This window comes from Pyrus communis, chromosome 15, assembly GCF_041283825.1.
Source record: "Pyrus communis isolate YQ-2024b chromosome 15, ASM4128382v1, whole genome shotgun sequence".
Lineage (NCBI taxonomy): Eukaryota > Viridiplantae > Streptophyta > Magnoliopsida > Rosales > Rosaceae > Pyrus > Pyrus communis.
Genome location: NC_142579.1, coordinates 38,642,145 through 38,660,295, shown reverse-complemented (window position 1 = coordinate 38,660,295; position 18,151 = coordinate 38,642,145). Strand labels below are relative to the sequence as shown.

Sequence of the window (18,151 nt, the reverse complement as noted above, 5' to 3'; positions counted from 1 at the left end):
GGACCAATAATTTAGCAGAAGTATATGTCCACACCGTGCCAAGGGAGTGTACTTATCTGTGTCCAAACTTCTGTCGTGCAATTTCCTACAAAAATGGAAAAATGACATTATATATCAGCTTTGGCCCACCCAAAAAAAGGTGTGGCACGCTGCAGTTATGGTGGTGGTGCCATGGATTTCTGTGTAGGATAATCTAGCTGACCTCCTTTGTCTACACTATTTATGTTTTGTATGTGTATCGGATATTTTGATCCCAATTTCCCATATTTGGTTCTTTGATTTGATTAATTTAACTCAATAATACGAATATCAGAATCTCAGTTTTTTTTTTCCAACAAAATTAATTTCGTTTTAAAAAAAGTGAAGTTAGGTTTATTGATCATATAACGATAATTTATGAGTCATCATCTTTAATATCGATATAAGTTGAGCTTTAAATCCTAATATTGACGATGATGTCCAAAACTTAACATCAATGATGTATTAAAGACAAATCCGCATTTTAAAACATGCCGTTGATAACATCAGCACCTACCCTCAAACCTTCAATAACTCTCACTTTTGACGCCATTGATGGCCCCTTCCCATCTACTTTGTAACAGTTTTTTAAATCCATAAAAAATCAACAATGCGGACCACGAGGGCTTTTAGCCCCTGCCTAACCAATGTGCATCATTATTCACTAGACTTTGGGCTGCTGAACCTGTTCGAGCACAGCCGTGCTAATGCTATATGTAGATAACAGTACATCTGAGGTCGAAAAAAAATTGCATGCAACCTGTGTGATCTTCATAATATCTCCTTTTTGTATCTCTCGTCTCATGATGTATTAAAAAAAAAAAAAAGATTCGAACACCAGTAACTCTCGTCTCATTTTTGTAACTTGTCACATGAATGTTGAAAAAGAAGAAGATTCAATAACAGAACCTCGGGTTAAGAAATGCTAATGAGACTCTTATAAAAATGAGATTTTTCATGTACTCTTTGACACATCTTATTTTTAACATATATCTTATAACATTAGCAACAAAATTGATGTTAAATTGTAAGATGATAGAGAAAAATTTTGGTTCAAAGAAATTCTAAGTATGAAGAGGACAAGATGAGCTGTTGTTTTCAAGAAGTCACACCGGAACATGATACACTGAAGTGGCAAAACTAGAAAAAGATGAGTTTTTTCTTCTTCTACTGCCACAAAATCTGTAAAACGTGGGACCATCATCGACAGAGTCTATGACTAGAGAAATTTTTAGTTATAACGAAAATACGGATGATATATCACGTGTTTTTATGTAAATGGTAAAAAAATTTAATTTTTAAGTTATTAACTTTTTAACATATATATCCCACCATTTATATAACTACAAGTGGTATACCATTCCGTGTGAGGATCACACTGAAAAATCTCTTCTATGACTGGAGAGAGTGTGGGGCCCAGCAGGGTTATGGACTCTAAAAGGCCATGTGATGTGGGAGATCACCAGCTGGCTGTGTCTAATTTGTGTGGGACTATTCTTTCCGTCCAAAAGGGCAAAAGTGAGAAATCACATCGGGACACACTCCCTTGCGGGAAGGGTGTGCGACGAGAGACCGTTGCAATTGCAAAAGCAGGTGAAGGGGTGTTTTGGGAAAGAGTGGCACAAAAATTTTCAGAGGGGGGGGAACTGTGAGAGGAGTGAAGCGCAAGGAAAAATGATACGCGTGGTTGTCCCAGCAAGCAGTTACCGGCTCATTTCCCCAACTACCCTTCCCTCTCCTTTCTTCTTACAGTATTTTTACTTTCTCTCTCCAACGCTCCTTCCTCGTCACAACCAGCTGAGCTGCTCAGCTTTCTCTCTCTACTCCCTCCCTCTCTCTCTCTACACTCTCTCTCCTCTTTTTTTTTTTTTTTTTTTTTTTTCTGGCTCATGTGTAGTTGTCATTTCACTTTCCCGATTGCTCAGAAAATGAGAACGGTTTGATACCTCTCTCTGCTCCTTTTTTGTATTGAATTCTTCATCTCACTCTCTCTCTCTCTCTCCCCTCTGTCAGTCTTTCTCTCTCTAGCTATCTGGCTATCTTCCCCAGTAGCAATGGAAGCGGCAGGAGAGGACTGCTGCGTCAAAGTGGCGGTTCACATCCGGCCGCTCATCGGAGACGAGAAGCTTCAGGGGTGTAAAGATTGCGTCACTGTCGTCCCTGGGAAGCCTCAGGTACACCCTCCGCAATCTCACTCTCAGCCATTGATTCTACCGCATTCTCTCTGTGTCTCTATCTCTACCTCTATCTCTCTAGGTAACTAGTTGTGTTCTAGATTAACTAACCGAATTCGAAGAATCGAACTTTTGGGAGATCTAGATCCAAATGTGCTTACTGAGTGAGCATCAGGATTGCATGCTTCACTTGGCAATCTGATTTCGGATCAAAATTCGCCTTAAATTTGTGTAATTTATCGAGTTCCAGAACTTGAAGAACGGAGAATTATTTGATTTGAGGAATATTCTAATTTAATCTAAACTACGGGATGGAGATTCAAGTCACAACTTATTGATTGGCCGACGTTGGGAGGGAAGCTAATGAGTCATGACGGCATTTCCTTTTATTTCAATCCCGAAAACTTGTGACTTTTCCTGGAAATCAAACTTTCTTTCTGGGTTTTGCTAACATTTTGGCAGATTTTCTTTTGGTTTTAATTATTTACGAGCAAAAAGGGACCCTTTTATAAAATAAAATAAAATACTTTTTTCTATCATTTCGTGTTTGGAATGTGTGGTGCCTATAACATTTGTTGGTTTTCAATCTTATGTACTCTGGGATTACTTCAAGTTTCAAGGTTTTTAACACCTTGAGCAATGCTGATGCGTGCAACGGACCAAAAGCACGAGTATTTATGTTTAATCTACGAGCTGATTGTGACAATGGTGCAGGTACAAATTGGGACGCATTCGTTTACTTTTGATAATGTCTATGGGAGTACCGGTTCTCCCTCATCTGCAATGTTTGAAGAACGTATAGCTCCGCTGGTGGATGGTTTGTTTCACGGATATAATGCTACTGTCCTAGCGTATGGTCAGGTGGTTACATTTTTCTTGGAGAGCCGAGATTGCATGTCTTGCAGTTTACTGTTTTTATATAGGCTTACCTTACAATTTACTGTCGTTTGTGTTAACCTCTTAATTCTACTGCAGACGGGTTCTGGAAAAACATATACCATGGGCACTGGTTTTAGAGATGGTTGCCAATCAGGAATTATCCCGCAAGTTATGAATGTATTGTTCAGCAAAATTGAAAATTTGAAGCATCAAACTGAATTCCAGTTGCATGTATCTTTTATTGAGGTTTGTCAAAGTGTGTTATATTCTCAATCTTGTTAAAAGATTTTACAAGCTTTTGGACTATTACATAGCTGCGTTGCATTATTTAAATCTAACTAAGAGACTTTGATGCGCAGATTCTAAAAGAAGAAGTACGAGACTTGCTCGATCCTAGTTTTTTGAGCAAACCAGAAGGTGCAAAAGAAGGTGCCAACGGGCATGTGGTGAAATTAGCATCCCCTGGAAAGCCACCAATACAAATTCGAGAATCATCAAATGGTGTTATTACACTGGCAGGATCCACTGAACTCAGTGTAAGTACACTAAAAGAAATGGCTGCTTGCCTGGAACAAGGATCATTGAGCAGAGCAACAGGGAGTACAAATATGAACAATCAATCAAGGTAAATTATGCACCTTCCTTTTCATTGAAGTTTTATGTATTTCTCCTGAATCCGGTGATTTTTTGCTACTACAATGGCTTAAACTAGTTGACTAAAGCTTTTGGGGAATGTACATCAACTGGTAGTAGTTCTTCGCTGAGCTAAAAGACTTACCTTTTTTTCTGAAATTTTTATTACATTTGTAAAGACAATATTTTTGCCTTCTAAATCTTGAGAAAGAGTTGGTCCTTTCCAAAATAAGTTTTTATAAACTTAAAATACATTCAGTATGTGCCACTGGTTTCAATTAATGACTCGTGCCTTTTCTTTTTATGTTTACAGTCGCTCACATGCCATCTTCACCATTACATTAGAGCAAATGCATAAGGTCAACTCGGCATGTAATGAAAACAACGGTCTTAATGAGAGTATGAATGAAGAATATCTATGCGCCAAGTTGCATTTAGTAGATCTTGCTGGGTCTGAGCGAGCCAAGAGGACAGGTTCCGATGGCATGCGTTTTAAGGAAGGTAAATACTATTCTTTTATCACTTTTTGTATCTAAAGTGCATTTCTGTTATACATTTTCATGTGGATGTTCTTTTCTATTAAACAGGAGTTCATATTAATAAGGGTCTTCTTGCCCTTGGGAATGTTATCAGTGCACTTGGTGATGAGAAGAAGCGCAAAGAAGGTCTTCATGTGCCTTATCGAGATAGTAAACTTACTCGGCTTCTGCAGGTTTGGTTCCATTCAAGAATTTGTAGAACTTTGTGGTAAAGTGTATGACAAAATGTTCTTGACTAAATTTATACTAAATATTATGTCCACGAAGCTCCTATGAACTTTTCTTTTCTTTTTTTATTATATTTTACGTTTATACTAAATACAATGATTTTTGCAGGATTCGCTTGGTGGTAACAGTCGAACTGTTATGATAGGTAACTTTATTAGGTTAGAAAGTTTTTTTTCTTAATGACAGTGGAAGGGATGTTACAAGCACCTATCTGCTGATTATTATATCCGTCTGTCCGCATGATACATGATACTGCCATGTTTTTCCTTATGTCACACAGCCTGCATCAGTCCTGCTGATATCAATGCTGAAGAAACCCTGAACACTTTAAAGTATGCAAATCGTGCTCGCAATATCCAAAATAAGCCTATCGTAAGTTGTTCAGAATGAAGCTTGTCCATGGTTTTCATTCGGAGTCGTTACCATTGTAGATACTAGGTACAGAATTTCTACCTTTTGTAACGGTGTCATTTATGTGGCTTTTCTGATTTGTTGTAACAGGTAAATAGAGATCCCATGTCCAATGAAATGTTAAAGATGCGCCAACAGCTAGAGTTTTTGCAAGCTGAACTTTATTCACGTGGAGGAGGATCTTCTTCTGATGAAGTACAGGTATGATTTCTGTGAAGCGTTATGTCTGATTTCTTCCATTGACGGTCAGAGTTACCCCAGCTGTACTATTGTATAGCTCCATTATAAAAAAAAAAAAAACCCCAATTGAAAACTGTGACTAATTTTTTATTACTGGAATAGATGTACTTGTCATTTTCTTTCACATTTTTAGGTATGAATATATCATTTTCTAAGTGATTTTACCAATTATCTAGGTTCTCAAGGAAAGAATTACTTGGCTTGAAGCTGCTAATGAGGATCTTTGTCGGGAACTTCATGAATATCGCAGTAGATGCAATGGTGTAGAGCCATGTGAAAGAGCTTCTCAGGTATGTGTTACATGCTCTAGTAGAGATTGACGCTATTCTTTCATCTTGTTTCTCTCAAGTACTAATATATATTATTTTGACTTGTAACTTGTCTTGGTTTCTTATTGTAAACTATGTATGATCAACTAGAAAGATAGATTTGCAGATCTAAAACTTCATTTTGCAGGATGATAGCCCCTGCTCTGTCAAAAGCGATGGCCTAAAAAGGGGTTTGCAGAGTTTAGAACCGGTTGACTATCAAATGGGCGATGCGATAACAGGTATTGCTTATCTCTGGTTTAGGACTTTGTCGACAACATTTTCTTCTCACAATTAAATCATCTGCAACTATGTAAATTTTGTTATTGTTTTCGCAAATAAGCTATAGCTCATGTGCATCGATAGTGTTGGGGAAGTTCATTAAAGTGGAGCTATTTTATGTATGGTACAATTTCCTATTTTAGCAGGCGATTCCCAGGAAATTGATGAAGAAGTAGCAAAAGAATGGGAGCACAACCTTCTGCAAAATACCATGGACAAAGAGTTGCATGAATTGAATAAACGTCTACAGCAAAAAGAGGTATCATTTGCATATGTATATTGTTCTGTATTAAATCAAAATCACATTAATGTCATCACAGAGTTTATGTGTAACTTTGCATTTGACGCTTGCGCAGTCGGAGATGAAATTTTTTGAAGGGTCCGACACTCTGGCACTCAAGCAGCATTTTGGAAAGAAAATTTTGGAATTAGAAGATGAGAAAAGAACTGTGCAGGTTCACTTAAAACCTTTATACTTGATGGTCTTATTCTGGAGAGAACCGATATTCAAGTTTGTCCTTGTTTCATGCTGCAGCAAGAGAGGGACCGATTGCTGGGTGAAGTTGAAAATCTTTCTGCTGGTGATGGACAAACACAAAAGTTGCAAGATGTTCATAACCAGAAGTTAAAGGCACTTGAGGGACAGGTAACCGTATTTCTTACTACTAGATCGTTGTTTCTTTTGGACAAGCAGTGGACTTCGTTGTAATCCAATTGTGGCATCTTGTTCAATGTTTTTATACCAGATTTTGGATCTTAAGAAGAAACAAGAAAGCCAGGTTCAACTTTTGAAGCAAAAACAAAAAAGTGATGAAGCAGCAAAGCGGCTGCAAGATGAAATCCAGTCTATAAAGGCACAAAAGGTTTAGACTCATTACTCATACTTTTTTTCCTATCAAGGCTAAAATTTTCTCTGCCTCTACTCTTGTGGTTTACATATTTATTCAATAATAGGTTCAATTGCAACAAAGGATAAAACAAGAGGCAGAACAATTTCGGCAGTGGAAAGCCTCGCGAGAGAAGGAATTGCTGCAGGTATTTGCTTTCTTCATTTCCTTTTCTTTTTCTCTGAACTTTTAAAGTTAAATGGAACTGAAGCTCCTGCCATTTTACATAAAAGTATATAGTCTATGAATTATTACTCTGTACTAATCTATCGGATGGAGCGAGTGCAAATTGGAAATTGCAGTAGGATTTAGAGCCCAATTACCTGTATATTTGCTTATTAGGTAGTATATGCATAAAACAGTAGAGGGTGGAAATGAATATGACAATGTTTTAATTATTTCGTCTGAATTGGATTTCCTCTATTAATTATTGCTCCCTACTTTGATTTATGTTTGCTATAATAGTTACGGAAAGAAGGGAGGAGAAATGAATATGAAAGGCATAAACTGCAAGCGTTAAATCAACGTCAGAAAATGGTGAGTATATCTCAGTTGCTTATTTCCCTTATTAATAGAAAACCTAATTTGGGAATATTATCCGAATTGCTGCCTTCATTACAAGCTCCATGGTACGTGACATAGTATTATGGTAGTTGAATTAAATACTGTCCATTCTTTCAGGTTCTTCAAAGAAAGACTGAAGAGGCCACAATGGCTACCAAGAGGCTGAAAGAATTGCTAGAAGCTCGTAAATCTTCTGCTCGTGACAACTCAGGTATGCTTTTTATTGTGCAGTCCTGGACACTCGTTGCATTCATAATTGCATTCGTTATCTCCAAGGAGGTATTGAAATATGAAATTCACCTTCATATGTAATCACCAAGTTCTAAAATTACCTCATATGAGAAGAAATGCCATCTTTATAACATAGGGTCTTCACGCTTCCACTTCACAGCACAGGTCTTCTCCTTTATTGTTAAACTTTCTAATTGTGTAAACTTTTACCAGTTGTTGCCAATGGAAACGGGACACATCAACAGGTAATGCTCTTTGATTCCTCTTCTTTCCATATGTTTTCTGTTGTTCCCTTTGGATTTTGAATCCTTCTAACTCAAGTTGCACCACTAGGGCAACGAGAAATCCTTACAACGGTGGCTTGATCATGAGCTTGAAGTTATGGTGAATGTGCATGAAGTTCGTCATGAATATGAGAAACAAAGTCAAGTGTAAGAATAAATATATGTTCGTTTAATACTTGCATTTATCAGATATATTTTTGGAGATTTTAGTTATTAAAAGCTGTGATATCCAGACGAGCTGCACTGGCAGAAGAGTTGGCCATGCTGAAACAATTAAACGAATTTGCTTCGAAGGGCCTTAGTCCTCCAAGAGGAAAGAATGGCTTTGCCCGGTATGTTTGATGTTAAACAATTATGTATACATAATTCTGTCTTCTTCCACATTTTACAGTTTGCAATCTGATGTAATGGTTAGCATGAAACATATAGAATACTAAAAATTTTAAATCTTTCTCTGGTGGTTTATTTATGTATTTTGTTTGTTCAGAGCTTCCTCCATGTCACCTAATGCACGAATGGCCAGAATATCTTCACTTGAGAACATGCTTAGCATAACATCAAACTCCATAGTAGCAATGGCATCACAACTTTCAGAGGCAGAAGAACGGGAGCGTGCCTTTACCAACCGTGGACGTTGGACCCAATTGCGCTCAATGGCAGATGCAAAGAACTTGCTTCAATATATGTTCAATTCTCTTGCAGATACAAGGTGTTTCCATGTGTTCTGAATGATTTTATTTAACCTTTGTTTCCTTGCAGATGCAATACGAATATCGATGTATCAGTCTGGCCTGGTTTTATTTTACCTTTTTTTTGTGTTACGAAATTCTAAATATCATTCCACATGCCGACAGGTGCCAGTTGTGGGAGAAAGAAATGGAAATCGATGAAATGAAGGAGCATCTCAAAGAACTCGTAGGTTTGTTGCGGCAGAGTGAGACACGAAGAAAGGAAGTTGAGAAGGAACTAAAAGTGAGAGAGCAAGCTGTTGCAGCTGCATTGGCAACATCTGCCTCGGTGAGAATATTAGTTATTGTGTAACATTTCTTCTTGTACTCTTCTTAACCTTGGCTAACGTATGTGAATGATTTTTTTGTGTGTATCTTTGTTACTTTTAGGCTGGCCATGATCAGGAGAACTCACAGAATTCACTGAAACACTTTGCTGATGACACGAATGGTCCCTTGTCCCCAATCTCCGTGCCAGCACAAAAACAGCTGAAATATACAGCAGGCATCGCCAACGGCTCAGTCAGAGACTCGATAGCTTTCATAGATAAGACACGAAAGGTCAATTTCATCCTCCTTTCAATTGCAGAGTTGTTAATTGTTTTCTGTTTTTGGCTAAGAAAGCTAAGAAAGTGCGATTTTCTGTTATTGCAGATGGTACCCATTGGGCATTTGCCAACAAAAAAACTAGCAGTTATAGGGCAAGCTGGGAAGCTATGGAGGTGGAAGAGGAGTCATCACCAGTGGTTAGTACAATTCAAATGGAAATGGCAGAAGCCTTGGAGACTCTCGGAATGGATTAGGCACAGCGATGAAACAATCATCAGGACCAAACCTCGCTTACTAGGTCAATCGTGATGTAATGTTCTGCAGTCATCTGCCTATTGTTGCCCGATTTTCATCTTTGACCTATAAGCATCATCCCAACGCATAGCATAGGGAACTCAAGAATCAAGTACAGGTACTATAAAGTCACAAAAGTTATGATTGAGAATCTCGTATGTATGAAAATAACTTGTTCAACAAGATGGCTTAGCACAGCGATTAACCTACTTTGACTGTTTTGAATAATGCAGTGTGCTATAAGTAGCCGTTGAGGATATTTGCTACTGTCATGGAGATCATTTTGGGAGGCATGGGTTTTTATTGAAAGTTTTGCAATGGTTACTGCGCTCGGAGCATCTTGTAAATTCGTGTTGATGCTGCCGATGATATACTGTGTAGCTAGAAGCCGACACCAATGGTGCAAGACTGCAAGTGGTGATATACTGGTGAACGGAGAAATCGAGCCGTGTAATTTTATAGCACCTTTCTGTTAATAACAACACAACTTGAGGGGAAAATCCTTCAGGTTACAGAAATATGTATAAAAGGCTCTCTTCGTCGTTCATTTTTAGAATGTCGTTTGTGTGTAGCGTTTTCTGTTGCATCGAAGTTTTCGAAGAAAGGGAAAATTCTTTTGTAGATTACTTTGTTCCTTGTGTAAACATTATAGTTATTCCATTGGCAGAGATTGCTTCTTGTATGCCTATCTGTAATAAATCCTTCCCTTTGTATGACATATACGTATGAAATCATCGGTTCGACGTAGCCACCTAAGCCTGAGCAACAAGAAAAGTTCGGTAAGGCAGCTCTCCCACCGGGTAAGATCAGCATAGGTCAGATCGGATGGGATCAAGATACAGAGAGAGTTCATGTTTTTGTAAGAGATGCCCCTATGGATACGTGAGTCAGAGTGTCCCTACCCACGTTTTTCTCACGAGCGATGTTACTAACCATCCATAGAGACCTTGATTAGAACACCATTTGTACCCACAAAGAAAGTTGAACCTTTCTTGTGAAAAAAATTTGATTACTACAAGGTATTACAAGATTCTAAACTAACTGATACAAGATAAGGTATTTTATCGATACATTCCAAACCAACCGATACACAATCCGGACAACCTGAACTGAACCATAATATGCATATGTTTTGTTTGCTGATGGTCAATATCTAACAACGCGGACCATTTGAGAGGAGCTGGGATCAGTAGTAGCTACTCCATCAGAGACTCACAGAAGTTGAATGATAGTACAGAATCACACGCGATGAGAGTAGCATTGCAGAAGTGGGCTTGTATCTGTACATCAAGTTTGGCAACACCAGTATGCGTAGTGCTCGTCTTTGCGATGATTGCTAACAAGACCTCCACACTGTAAACAAATGAAGCTACTCCCATCTGAAAATGCATCCAACACAACCTGCATCCTGCCAGTTTCCGCCAGTATGGAACTTCCTTGATCATCAGGTCCAGCACCAACTGACGGACCACCCACGTTACCTGCTGCTTCTGGTTCAGTCTTCGAAGGATGAGCTTCGGCAATTGCACACTCCGCAAACAAAGAAGCTAGTTGATCAGCAGCAGCACTTTCTTGCAATCTACTTCTGTACAGCTCACGAGCACGATGCAAGGACTGAAATACAGCCTCTTCCCCACCCCTTGTTCTCATTGCCATAACAACCTGTTCCGAAAACGAAATTAGCATCATGGACACACTTCTCTTGATTCTTAAAACTTGTAACAACATAAATATGTTATCTGTTCGTACTTGTAGTAGCTCCAAGCTTGAACATTTAACATGACCGCAGGAGCATCTACATACATTCATCAGACACACATACGAGGTACCAACATCTAGACAAGTCTCTCACTACGAAGCTCCCTCTAAGGCGGTGCTTGGCGATCTCCAACATCACGACCCCAAACGCCATAACCACCGGCCAACACTACCATTTTGTCAAACAGTTAACTACCCGTCTACTCCTACTAGACAATTAACAAGTAAATAATTATCTTTCCTCATCCAACAACTTACGCCAATCCTTCGTGTTCAACTTCGAAATCCTGTATATGCTAACACGCATATCTACTTTTGCTCCAAATTTATACACACTATAACTAGTAATGTTCTCTTTACACATTCAGGCATGAATCCAATCATTTTATTAAAAAAAAAAAAAGAAAAAAAAAAAGAAATCAGTACAAAATTGGCAGGGAAGACAGTATAAACCCTAAAATTCAAATCGCATTAATGAGAATTAAATCAGTTTTACTCAATTCCATGGACGATGGACGATGCGAATCAAACAGAAGGAAAATGGGAGGAAGTTGATAAGTTATAAAAATTTAATAAATAAAAAATGAAGTTGAAGATTACCGCTTGAAGGGCCTGGGAAGGCTTGCCTTGATTAAGGAGCTGGCGAGACAATGTGAGCAAGTCCCTGACGACGTCGCCTTGACCGGTGTTGGACGGCCCCGCCGTCTCCATCATCTCCGTGTCCGTATGGTTCATGGTGGCATTCTCTAATCCCGAAATTGTACGCCGATTTCGGATTGGTCTTAATATTTATATATTTGTTGGGTGAGGAAATGTTTGATGAAAGAAAGGTGGAGGATTCTAGCAAATTCTTCAGGTTAAAGCTGTCGGCTTCCTCAGCCATCTCTCTCGCAGATATTAGTGATGTTTTCATGTTATGGGCTTTCATTTCAGATCCTTCCTTTGTGGGCCTGTTTATTTATTGGGCTTCTTGGACCTGTCACGTTTTCCAGTCCAATACACATTTTTCAACAATCATTTTTTTTTTGGTCATCAGATGGACCCTCCTATACATATTATCCAACACGAGTTGAGTGGGACCAGAGCAGAACTGGGCGGATCCACTTAATTGTGAGTGTGGAGGAATTTACATCACGGGAAATCCGTCACATAGTGTTACGATTTCACATTCTCTTGATTATATGAGTGTTGATATAAGTATAACAACATGAGGGGTGACGTTATGAATATGATTGTGAAGTCCATGATGGCTTTCACACTCCACCACTTGTGAAGTCCATGTAACGTTATGAATCTTATAAAAATAGCAAGAATGTAACCAGTTAAAAAGCACAATCATATGCTGCATTCATGTCACCACCTAATTTCTCTCAACTTTAATAGCTCTTCATCATTTGAATTTACACCTTGTTAGGCTGTCCCTATACATTACTTTCACACAGCTCACTGTCCTTATCATTACCTTATAAATTAGGACACGATGTCACATGTTAAACTTTCTCACATGATAGTTTTTGAATGATCTAAAATACAGCCACAATAATTTATCACCCTCCCTCCCCACCCCCCACCCTAAACAAACATATCTTATATAGTAAAGCTCAATTTCTCCAGCACTAGGACACAATGTCACGTGTTAAACTTTCTCCCATTACAAATTTTGAATGATCTGAAATACAGCCACAATAATTTATCACCCCCCAAACAAATATCTTATATACTAAAACTCAATTTCTCCAGCACTATTCATCAACCGTGAACGGATGAAAAAAGATCACAAATAATGTAGCAGAGATAAAAGTGACCATTAATAACTAATATATCATAATCATGTGTGATAAATCTATTTCTTTTCTACAAATAGTTTGCTAGCCAGCTAGCTAGCATGTGTGTTCATCTCAATTCACTTTCAACCTCCTCCATGGATGATATCGTCTCCTTTTTAATCTCCTGTAACATCTTCAACACCTGCCACATGGTCGGTCTCTGCTCCGGCGAAGTTGAACTGCAAGCGATCGCCACCTCCAGCAGCATTGCCATCTTATCATGCCCATCGTCATGGTCATCTTCCCTCAAAGATCTCACCCATTCCATCGTATCATCCGGCGCTAAGACTAAGTGTTTCGATGGAGGCTTCCCCGTGAGAAGCTCCACCAACAAAACCCCGAATGCATAGACATCGGACTTTGGAGTTGGTTGCCGCCGTTGTCGATAATGATCGTGATCGTTTGACGAGTTGGTGCGAGTCTCCGGGGCTTTGTACGCAGTTGAATCGGGGTCCTCTTCGGACGTTGGGGTAGGGGTGGCGAGAACGGAGAGGCAGTAGTCGGTGAGACATGCTTCGAAGTCCGAGCCAAGAAGGACGTTGGAGGACTTGAGATTGCCGTGGACGAGCTTCCATGCTTGGTGGATGTAGGAGAGGCCTTGCGCTACGTCCTCCGCTATTTTCAAGCAGGATGTCCAGTGCAGCGGCCTTGCCCTTGTTGATTTCCCTGCAACGCATTAATCATATTAGGGACTTGGTTTAAGGTTAATTAATTCAGCAGATTCCTGCACTTAATCACAAGCAAGATTCTCGGCGCCGAACCAAATCTAGTACAATCAATCATGTGCTAATATTCCAATTCTAATGATAACCCCAAAAAGTACGTAAACGTGGCATTTAAAGAAAGTGAAATTTAAGAACGCTTACTTGTCAATCTCCTATTTGCCTCCCCTCAAATTCTTTATAAAGTTTTTAATGACTGGCACACGGTATTATTATACAAATAGTGAGATATATATGTTAAAAAGTTAATAACTTAAAAACTAAAATTTCTCACTATTTACATAAAAATATGTATGCCACTCTTATCCCGTCACAATGAAAATTTTCTAAATTCTCAATCAACAAAATAGTCAAAAGAATCAAACAGCAGACAAACCGAGTCAAACCAGCTCGCTACTCGCTCGCTCACTCAACTGAAAGATTGAAACATTACCGTGAACGAGGGAGAAGACGCTGCCGTTAGGCTGGTAATCGTAGACGAGCAGCCGCTCGTCCTTCGCCTGAAAATATGCTCTTAGCGGCACGAGATTCGGGTGTCTCAGCGCACCCACCGACTCCAGGTGCCGCTCGAACACCTCTCTGCTAGTCCCACCCAGCTTCCTGGCATCGAGCCTCTTCACGCTCGCAATCAGGCGGATGTCCAGCACCGCCTTGTACGTCGTCCCGATCGTCCCCTTCCCCAGCAGCTCCGCCGAAGCCCGCATCAGCTGGTCGAGCGAGTACAGCTGCGGCTCGCCAGCGCAGAACATTAGGCTCCCGCTCTTCACCACTTGAATCCCCTGCGCCTTCTTCACCTTCTGCTCCAGCTCCTCCTCTATTTCCACGACCGCCGCCGCTGTTTCCTCCGTCGCGGTTGGTCCCGCCGAATTAACCTCTTTTTGGGTTTTGGATGTCCTCTGTTTCTTCACCGCCATTGCAAAACAGAGGAGGGAGCAGATCAGGAAGAAGACGCCGGAGGAAAAACCAATAATGACGGCAGTTCTTCTGTGCTTTTTGTGACTAGGCTGAGTCAACTCAACGCCCTGGATATCTTCTGCACTGCTCTGCCCGAGCGCCCGAGCGGGCGGAGGGGCTCCGTGGGCTTGAGTAGTACCAAAAAACGTTGTATCGTTGCATTCTTTGTTCACAATCTCGCCGCAGAGGAATTGGTTCCAAGAGAAGGAGGATGCACCGAACCGGAGCAGAGTCGGAGTGACAGGGATTGCACCAGTGAGGTTGTTTCTGGAGACATTGAATGTCTGGAGGTTGGACTGGTTTAGCGCCGGGACCGGTCCAGTGAACCGGTTCCATTCGAGACGAAGGTAGTACAGCCGGTCCAGATCGGTGATTAGAAATGTCGGTAATGATCCGGTGAGGTTGTTGTACGAGAAATCGACGGTTCGGAGGAGATGGAGGGAGGAGAGCGAAGGCGGGAAGGAACCCGCGAAGGCGTTGTGGTCGAGGAAGAGGGTTTTGAGGTTAGTGAATCCAGCGAGGTCAGGAACCGGTCCGGTAAGCGAGTTGTTCTGCAGACTCAGGACTTTGAGTTGGTCCAACCGAGTCAGGGTGTCAGGCGCGAAAATGCCGCCGAGGTTCTGGGACTTGATTACGAGGCGAACTATTTTGTACCGGGCGGCGCATTGGACGCCTGTCCAGCGGCAGAAGGACTGGACGGCGGTGGCGTTGGAAGAGAAGGGGAGGGCGTCATGTAAATCCGCTTTGGATTTGAAGGCGAAGAGCGCGAGAGCGTCGGGTGGGAGAGACGGATGAGCGAGGGAAGGCCTAGAGGAAGTAAGTGTGGAGGTGCAGAGTGAGAGAAGAAGTAAAAAGAGCTGCCATTTCTTGAGCATTGTAGAAGAAAGTAAAGAAACAGAGCGTAGCTGCCTCTCTCTGGTCTGTAATTTACAGAGAAGTCATGGAGAATAAGAGAGAGAGGGGACAGAAAGGTCACAAAAGCATCTATGAACTAAGAGGAGCAGGTGTCGGACCCAAAAGCTCAGTCACGTGAAAGTAAGTTCGCAAAGCCAGAGGGTAATTTTAATCACACTTTAATCCTTGTAAATCGAAAGTCGGTATTTAATCTTTAAAATTAAGTTTGTTCAACTTTATTTTTTAGAACTCGATTTTAATTTTATTTTATTTCATGAAACTTAGAACTCGATTTTAATTTCATTTTAAATAATCAATGATTATTGTAACAATTAAAATCCTCACAAATAAAACATTGATTTATTTTATACATACATCACTAAAAATTTCAAGTTCAAGAAGTATTTGTTGGAAATTTTGAGTAGAAATTTCTTTGTCTCACATTGGTCATTCCCAAAAGGTTTTGTCCCTTATAGAAAGTTATTGGAGTGATAGGCCTTGAAGACTAAAATTAGGCTCACCCTTGGGGTTGGGCTTTGGGGTGTACTAATTAATTGGTAATTTATATATAATTAATTTTAATTAATTTCTATTTTTTTTTTTTTTTTACCAACAGACTCATCTTTTCATATGAAGTCTGAAGTGTGAGAAAAAACACCCCTCTGAAGAGATGTCTCCTAATAGATGCATCACTTCCTCACACATGTTGCGAACAGGTATAATCATATTATATATACATCAATCTGCGTGACATTTAGAACATAGAAAATACAATTCTTCTTCTATAATCCAAAACATCCTTACCGAGAGAACCACATAGAAATTTGCCAGAAGCCAAGTTTTCCGATGTTGGAATTTTGACTTGATCGTTGAATCTTGGTGAAGCAGACGTATGTAGAACTACAAGCATTGAGTAGGGACGAAATTTCTGTTTCAAGGATATTGCGGTACTCAAGCCTTGATCTTCAATATTTCTGTTCAATATTATTTCATTGTTCATACACTGTTAATTTCTTATTTGCATTTATTATTTATTAACATATATAATTTTATCACAGATTGTTGACATATATCCAACAGTATTTGCCTAAAGTTTTAAATAATGATTAAGAAAATGAGCGACTTTGATTAAAATACGTGTACAGTGAAAGTTCATTCATCAAAATTGAGCGAACAAGAATGTATACTGAAATGTCGTTCTATTCACATGTTACCATAAATAGCATAATATGATTTCTTATATTTGATTCTTTTGTCACTTGATTTACTAAAGTGATTGATGGTGAGCAATCTCAGGGACCACTTTTGTAGATTTTAAATTTTAGAGACCAAAGTGAAGAGTTAAGTCAATCTCAATGACCATTTTAGCTAAAAAACCTTTCATCTAAACTTTTTTTTATGTAGTTAAACATAGAGTAACCAAAACTAAAGAAGGAAGGCAAACAAGCATGTTACAATTAAAGTTAAGAATTTGGAAGAGTATTGTCCACGTTCATTCATCATTTGATCGCTGATTTTCACACTCTCGTTTTTTTCTCTTCAGCACTCTAATTTGTTTATAATCTTTATTTTCGTTTGATTTATCAAATTATGTAAGACGAGACTGAGAAAAAAAAATACAGACAGATGTCACTTCCTACATGAGAAGAAAACAAAATGGCTATTGTTTATACACGGACCCCATGAATCTAGCAGTGCCCTTAAAAAGAAAGTGAAATCATTGTCATGTGATTGAATAGCATTGTCCGTGAATTTCAAGGAGGAAGCATTTTGCTTTGATTTTGCAGGACACGTTAGTAGTTGTATTTCTTTCTTCTTTACAAGGGGGCCCAATGCCTTCGTAAATAGGCCCAAATGTTATGTTGGATCTGTCGGCCTAAGTTTAGAATCGTGATTTATTTGGGCCTAATTACCACAAGTGATGGACTAGTCGTGTTGGGCTTCCTTTCCAGCCTATACATCTTTTCTCTGTTTCATTTGAACGGGGGATTTGCCATTACCAACTAACTTGGGCTAAATATAATTAAAAATGAACCACAAAAGATTAGAGGCAGGGATTAAGAAATGAGTCGATGCAATGCATTTAGAGAGATTTATAAAATGACTACTTAAAAGAAGTCATTTGTAGCCACTTAGTATTACGGTTTAGTGATATTCTTTTCATTTGTAAGTGATATGTATTAGGTTCGATTCTCGCCAAAGATGAATTTTAATCACATTATTATCAGCCTATTGTGAGGTTTAGCCCACCCCCTCTCCCTTTTAGTATAGATAATATTATTTGTTCAAAAAAAAAAAATGAAGTCATTTGTAGTCAATTCTAATTACATATCTAAATCTCTTGGTACTTGTAAATTCATCGTCCAAACGTAACCTAAATTCAACAATTGTGTACATAAGTTTTGAACTAAAGCTCCTCTAATACTAATCAGGCTAATGTATGTGGACCAAATGATCATTCGTTACTCAACCCAAAGTAGTAGGTACCATCCAAAAATTTCCACTATGATGAAAAGAAAAAAAAAAAGATTCCTCACAAAATTTCCTCTCAAAACTCTCTTTCACAATGAAAAACCACTTTAACCTGTTATGAAAAAAAATAACACCTAAATTCAAATTGTTACTAGTCTTTTTACACACGTTTTTGTGCATGCGAAAACCTTTTTTAATAACTTTTTGTCCTTATTCAGCATTTTGTATTTTGTTTTTTAACATGTGAATAAATACTGAATTGTAAAGTATTACGAT

At 39.1% G+C, this 18,151-nt stretch overlaps 3 protein-coding genes and 1 long non-coding RNA gene across 6 annotated transcripts; 2 read left to right on the top strand and 2 right to left on the bottom strand.

The window, feature by feature from the left end:
* The first annotated feature begins 1,634 nt into the window (after positions 1 to 1,634).
* Positions 1,635 to 9,931, top strand: LOC137741725 (kinesin-like protein KIN-4A). 2 transcript variants are annotated; one of them, XM_068481441.2, is made up of 26 exons: positions 1,635 to 2,192; positions 2,907 to 3,053; positions 3,168 to 3,317; positions 3,431 to 3,696; positions 4,018 to 4,205; positions 4,292 to 4,416; positions 4,580 to 4,616; positions 4,752 to 4,843; positions 4,973 to 5,083; positions 5,299 to 5,412; positions 5,579 to 5,672; positions 5,859 to 5,971; positions 6,069 to 6,167; positions 6,248 to 6,358; positions 6,459 to 6,575; positions 6,667 to 6,747; positions 7,065 to 7,136; positions 7,281 to 7,374; positions 7,608 to 7,639; positions 7,728 to 7,825; positions 7,912 to 8,010; positions 8,166 to 8,387; positions 8,533 to 8,695; positions 8,797 to 8,967; positions 9,061 to 9,367; positions 9,483 to 9,931. In XM_068481441.2, the coding sequence occupies exons 1-25, from the start codon at positions 2,073 to 2,075 to the stop codon at positions 9,262 to 9,264; spliced, it is 3,120 nt and encodes a 1,039-aa protein (XP_068337542.1). In that variant the 5' UTR covers positions 1,635 to 2,072; the 3' UTR covers positions 9,265 to 9,367; positions 9,483 to 9,931. The 2 variants fall into 2 exon arrangements, with proteins under 2 accessions (XP_068337542.1, XP_088543127.1); XM_088687001.1 differs by having other exon boundaries at positions 1,667 to 2,192; positions 5,856 to 5,971.
* A 363-nt stretch (positions 9,932 to 10,294) lies between these two features.
* LOC137741719 (uncharacterized) lies at positions 10,295 to 11,890 on the bottom strand. Of its 2 annotated transcripts, none has more exons than XM_068481430.2 (2): positions 11,608 to 11,890; positions 10,295 to 10,911 (listed from the first exon to the last, which is right to left on the bottom strand). In XM_068481430.2, the coding sequence occupies exons 1-2, from the start codon at positions 11,740 to 11,742 to the stop codon at positions 10,537 to 10,539; spliced, it is 510 nt and encodes a 169-aa protein (XP_068337531.1). In that variant the 5' UTR covers positions 11,743 to 11,890; the 3' UTR covers positions 10,295 to 10,536. The 2 variants fall into 2 exon arrangements, with proteins under 2 accessions (XP_068337531.1, XP_088543128.1); XM_088687002.1 differs by lacking the exon at positions 11,608 to 11,890 and adding an exon at positions 10,999 to 11,151.
* A 751-nt stretch (positions 11,891 to 12,641) lies between these two features.
* Positions 12,642 to 15,384, bottom strand: LOC137713456 (putative inactive receptor kinase At5g67200). Its single transcript, XM_068452755.2, has 2 exons — positions 13,989 to 15,384; positions 12,642 to 13,499 (listed from the first exon to the last, which is right to left on the bottom strand). The coding sequence occupies exons 1-2, from the start codon at positions 15,382 to 15,384 to the stop codon at positions 12,901 to 12,903; spliced, it is 1,995 nt and encodes a 664-aa protein (XP_068308856.1). The 3' UTR covers positions 12,642 to 12,900.
* A 45-nt stretch (positions 15,385 to 15,429) lies between these two features.
* LOC148690987 (uncharacterized) lies at positions 15,430 to 16,404 on the top strand. Its single transcript, XR_015956080.1, has 2 exons — positions 15,430 to 15,544; positions 16,020 to 16,404. It is a non-coding gene; the product is annotated as an uncharacterized LOC148690987 (long non-coding RNA).
* The last annotated feature ends 1,747 nt before the right edge of the window (positions 16,405 to 18,151 follow it).

Excerpts from the sequence above, each read along its gene's own strand:
- LOC137741719 (XM_068481430.2), bottom strand. The coding sequence starts at position 11,742 with ATGAACCATACGGACACGGAGATGATGGAGACGGCGGGGCCGTCCAAC. Across the intron at positions 10,912-11,607 it reads CTTCCCAGGCCCTTCAAGCG|GTTGTTATGGCAATGAGAAC; the intron begins GTAATCTTCAAC and ends TTTTCGGAACAG.
- LOC137741725 (XM_088687001.1), top strand. The coding sequence starts at position 2,073 with ATGGAAGCGGCAGGAGAGGACTGCTGCGTCAAAGTGGCGGTTCACATC. Across the intron at positions 5,673-5,855 it reads AATGGGCGATGCGATAACAG|CAGGCGATTCCCAGGAAATT; the intron begins GTATTGCTTATC and ends TTCCTATTTTAG. Across the intron at positions 5,972-6,068 it reads AACGTCTACAGCAAAAAGAG|TCGGAGATGAAATTTTTTGA; the intron begins GTATCATTTGCA and ends ACGCTTGCGCAG.
- LOC137713456 (XM_068452755.2), bottom strand. The coding sequence starts at position 15,384 with ATGCTCAAGAAATGGCAGCTCTTTTTACTTCTTCTCTCACTCTGCACC. Across the intron at positions 13,500-13,988 it reads CGTCTTCTCCCTCGTTCACG|GGAAATCAACAAGGGCAAGG; the intron begins GTAATGTTTCAA and ends AATGCGTTGCAG.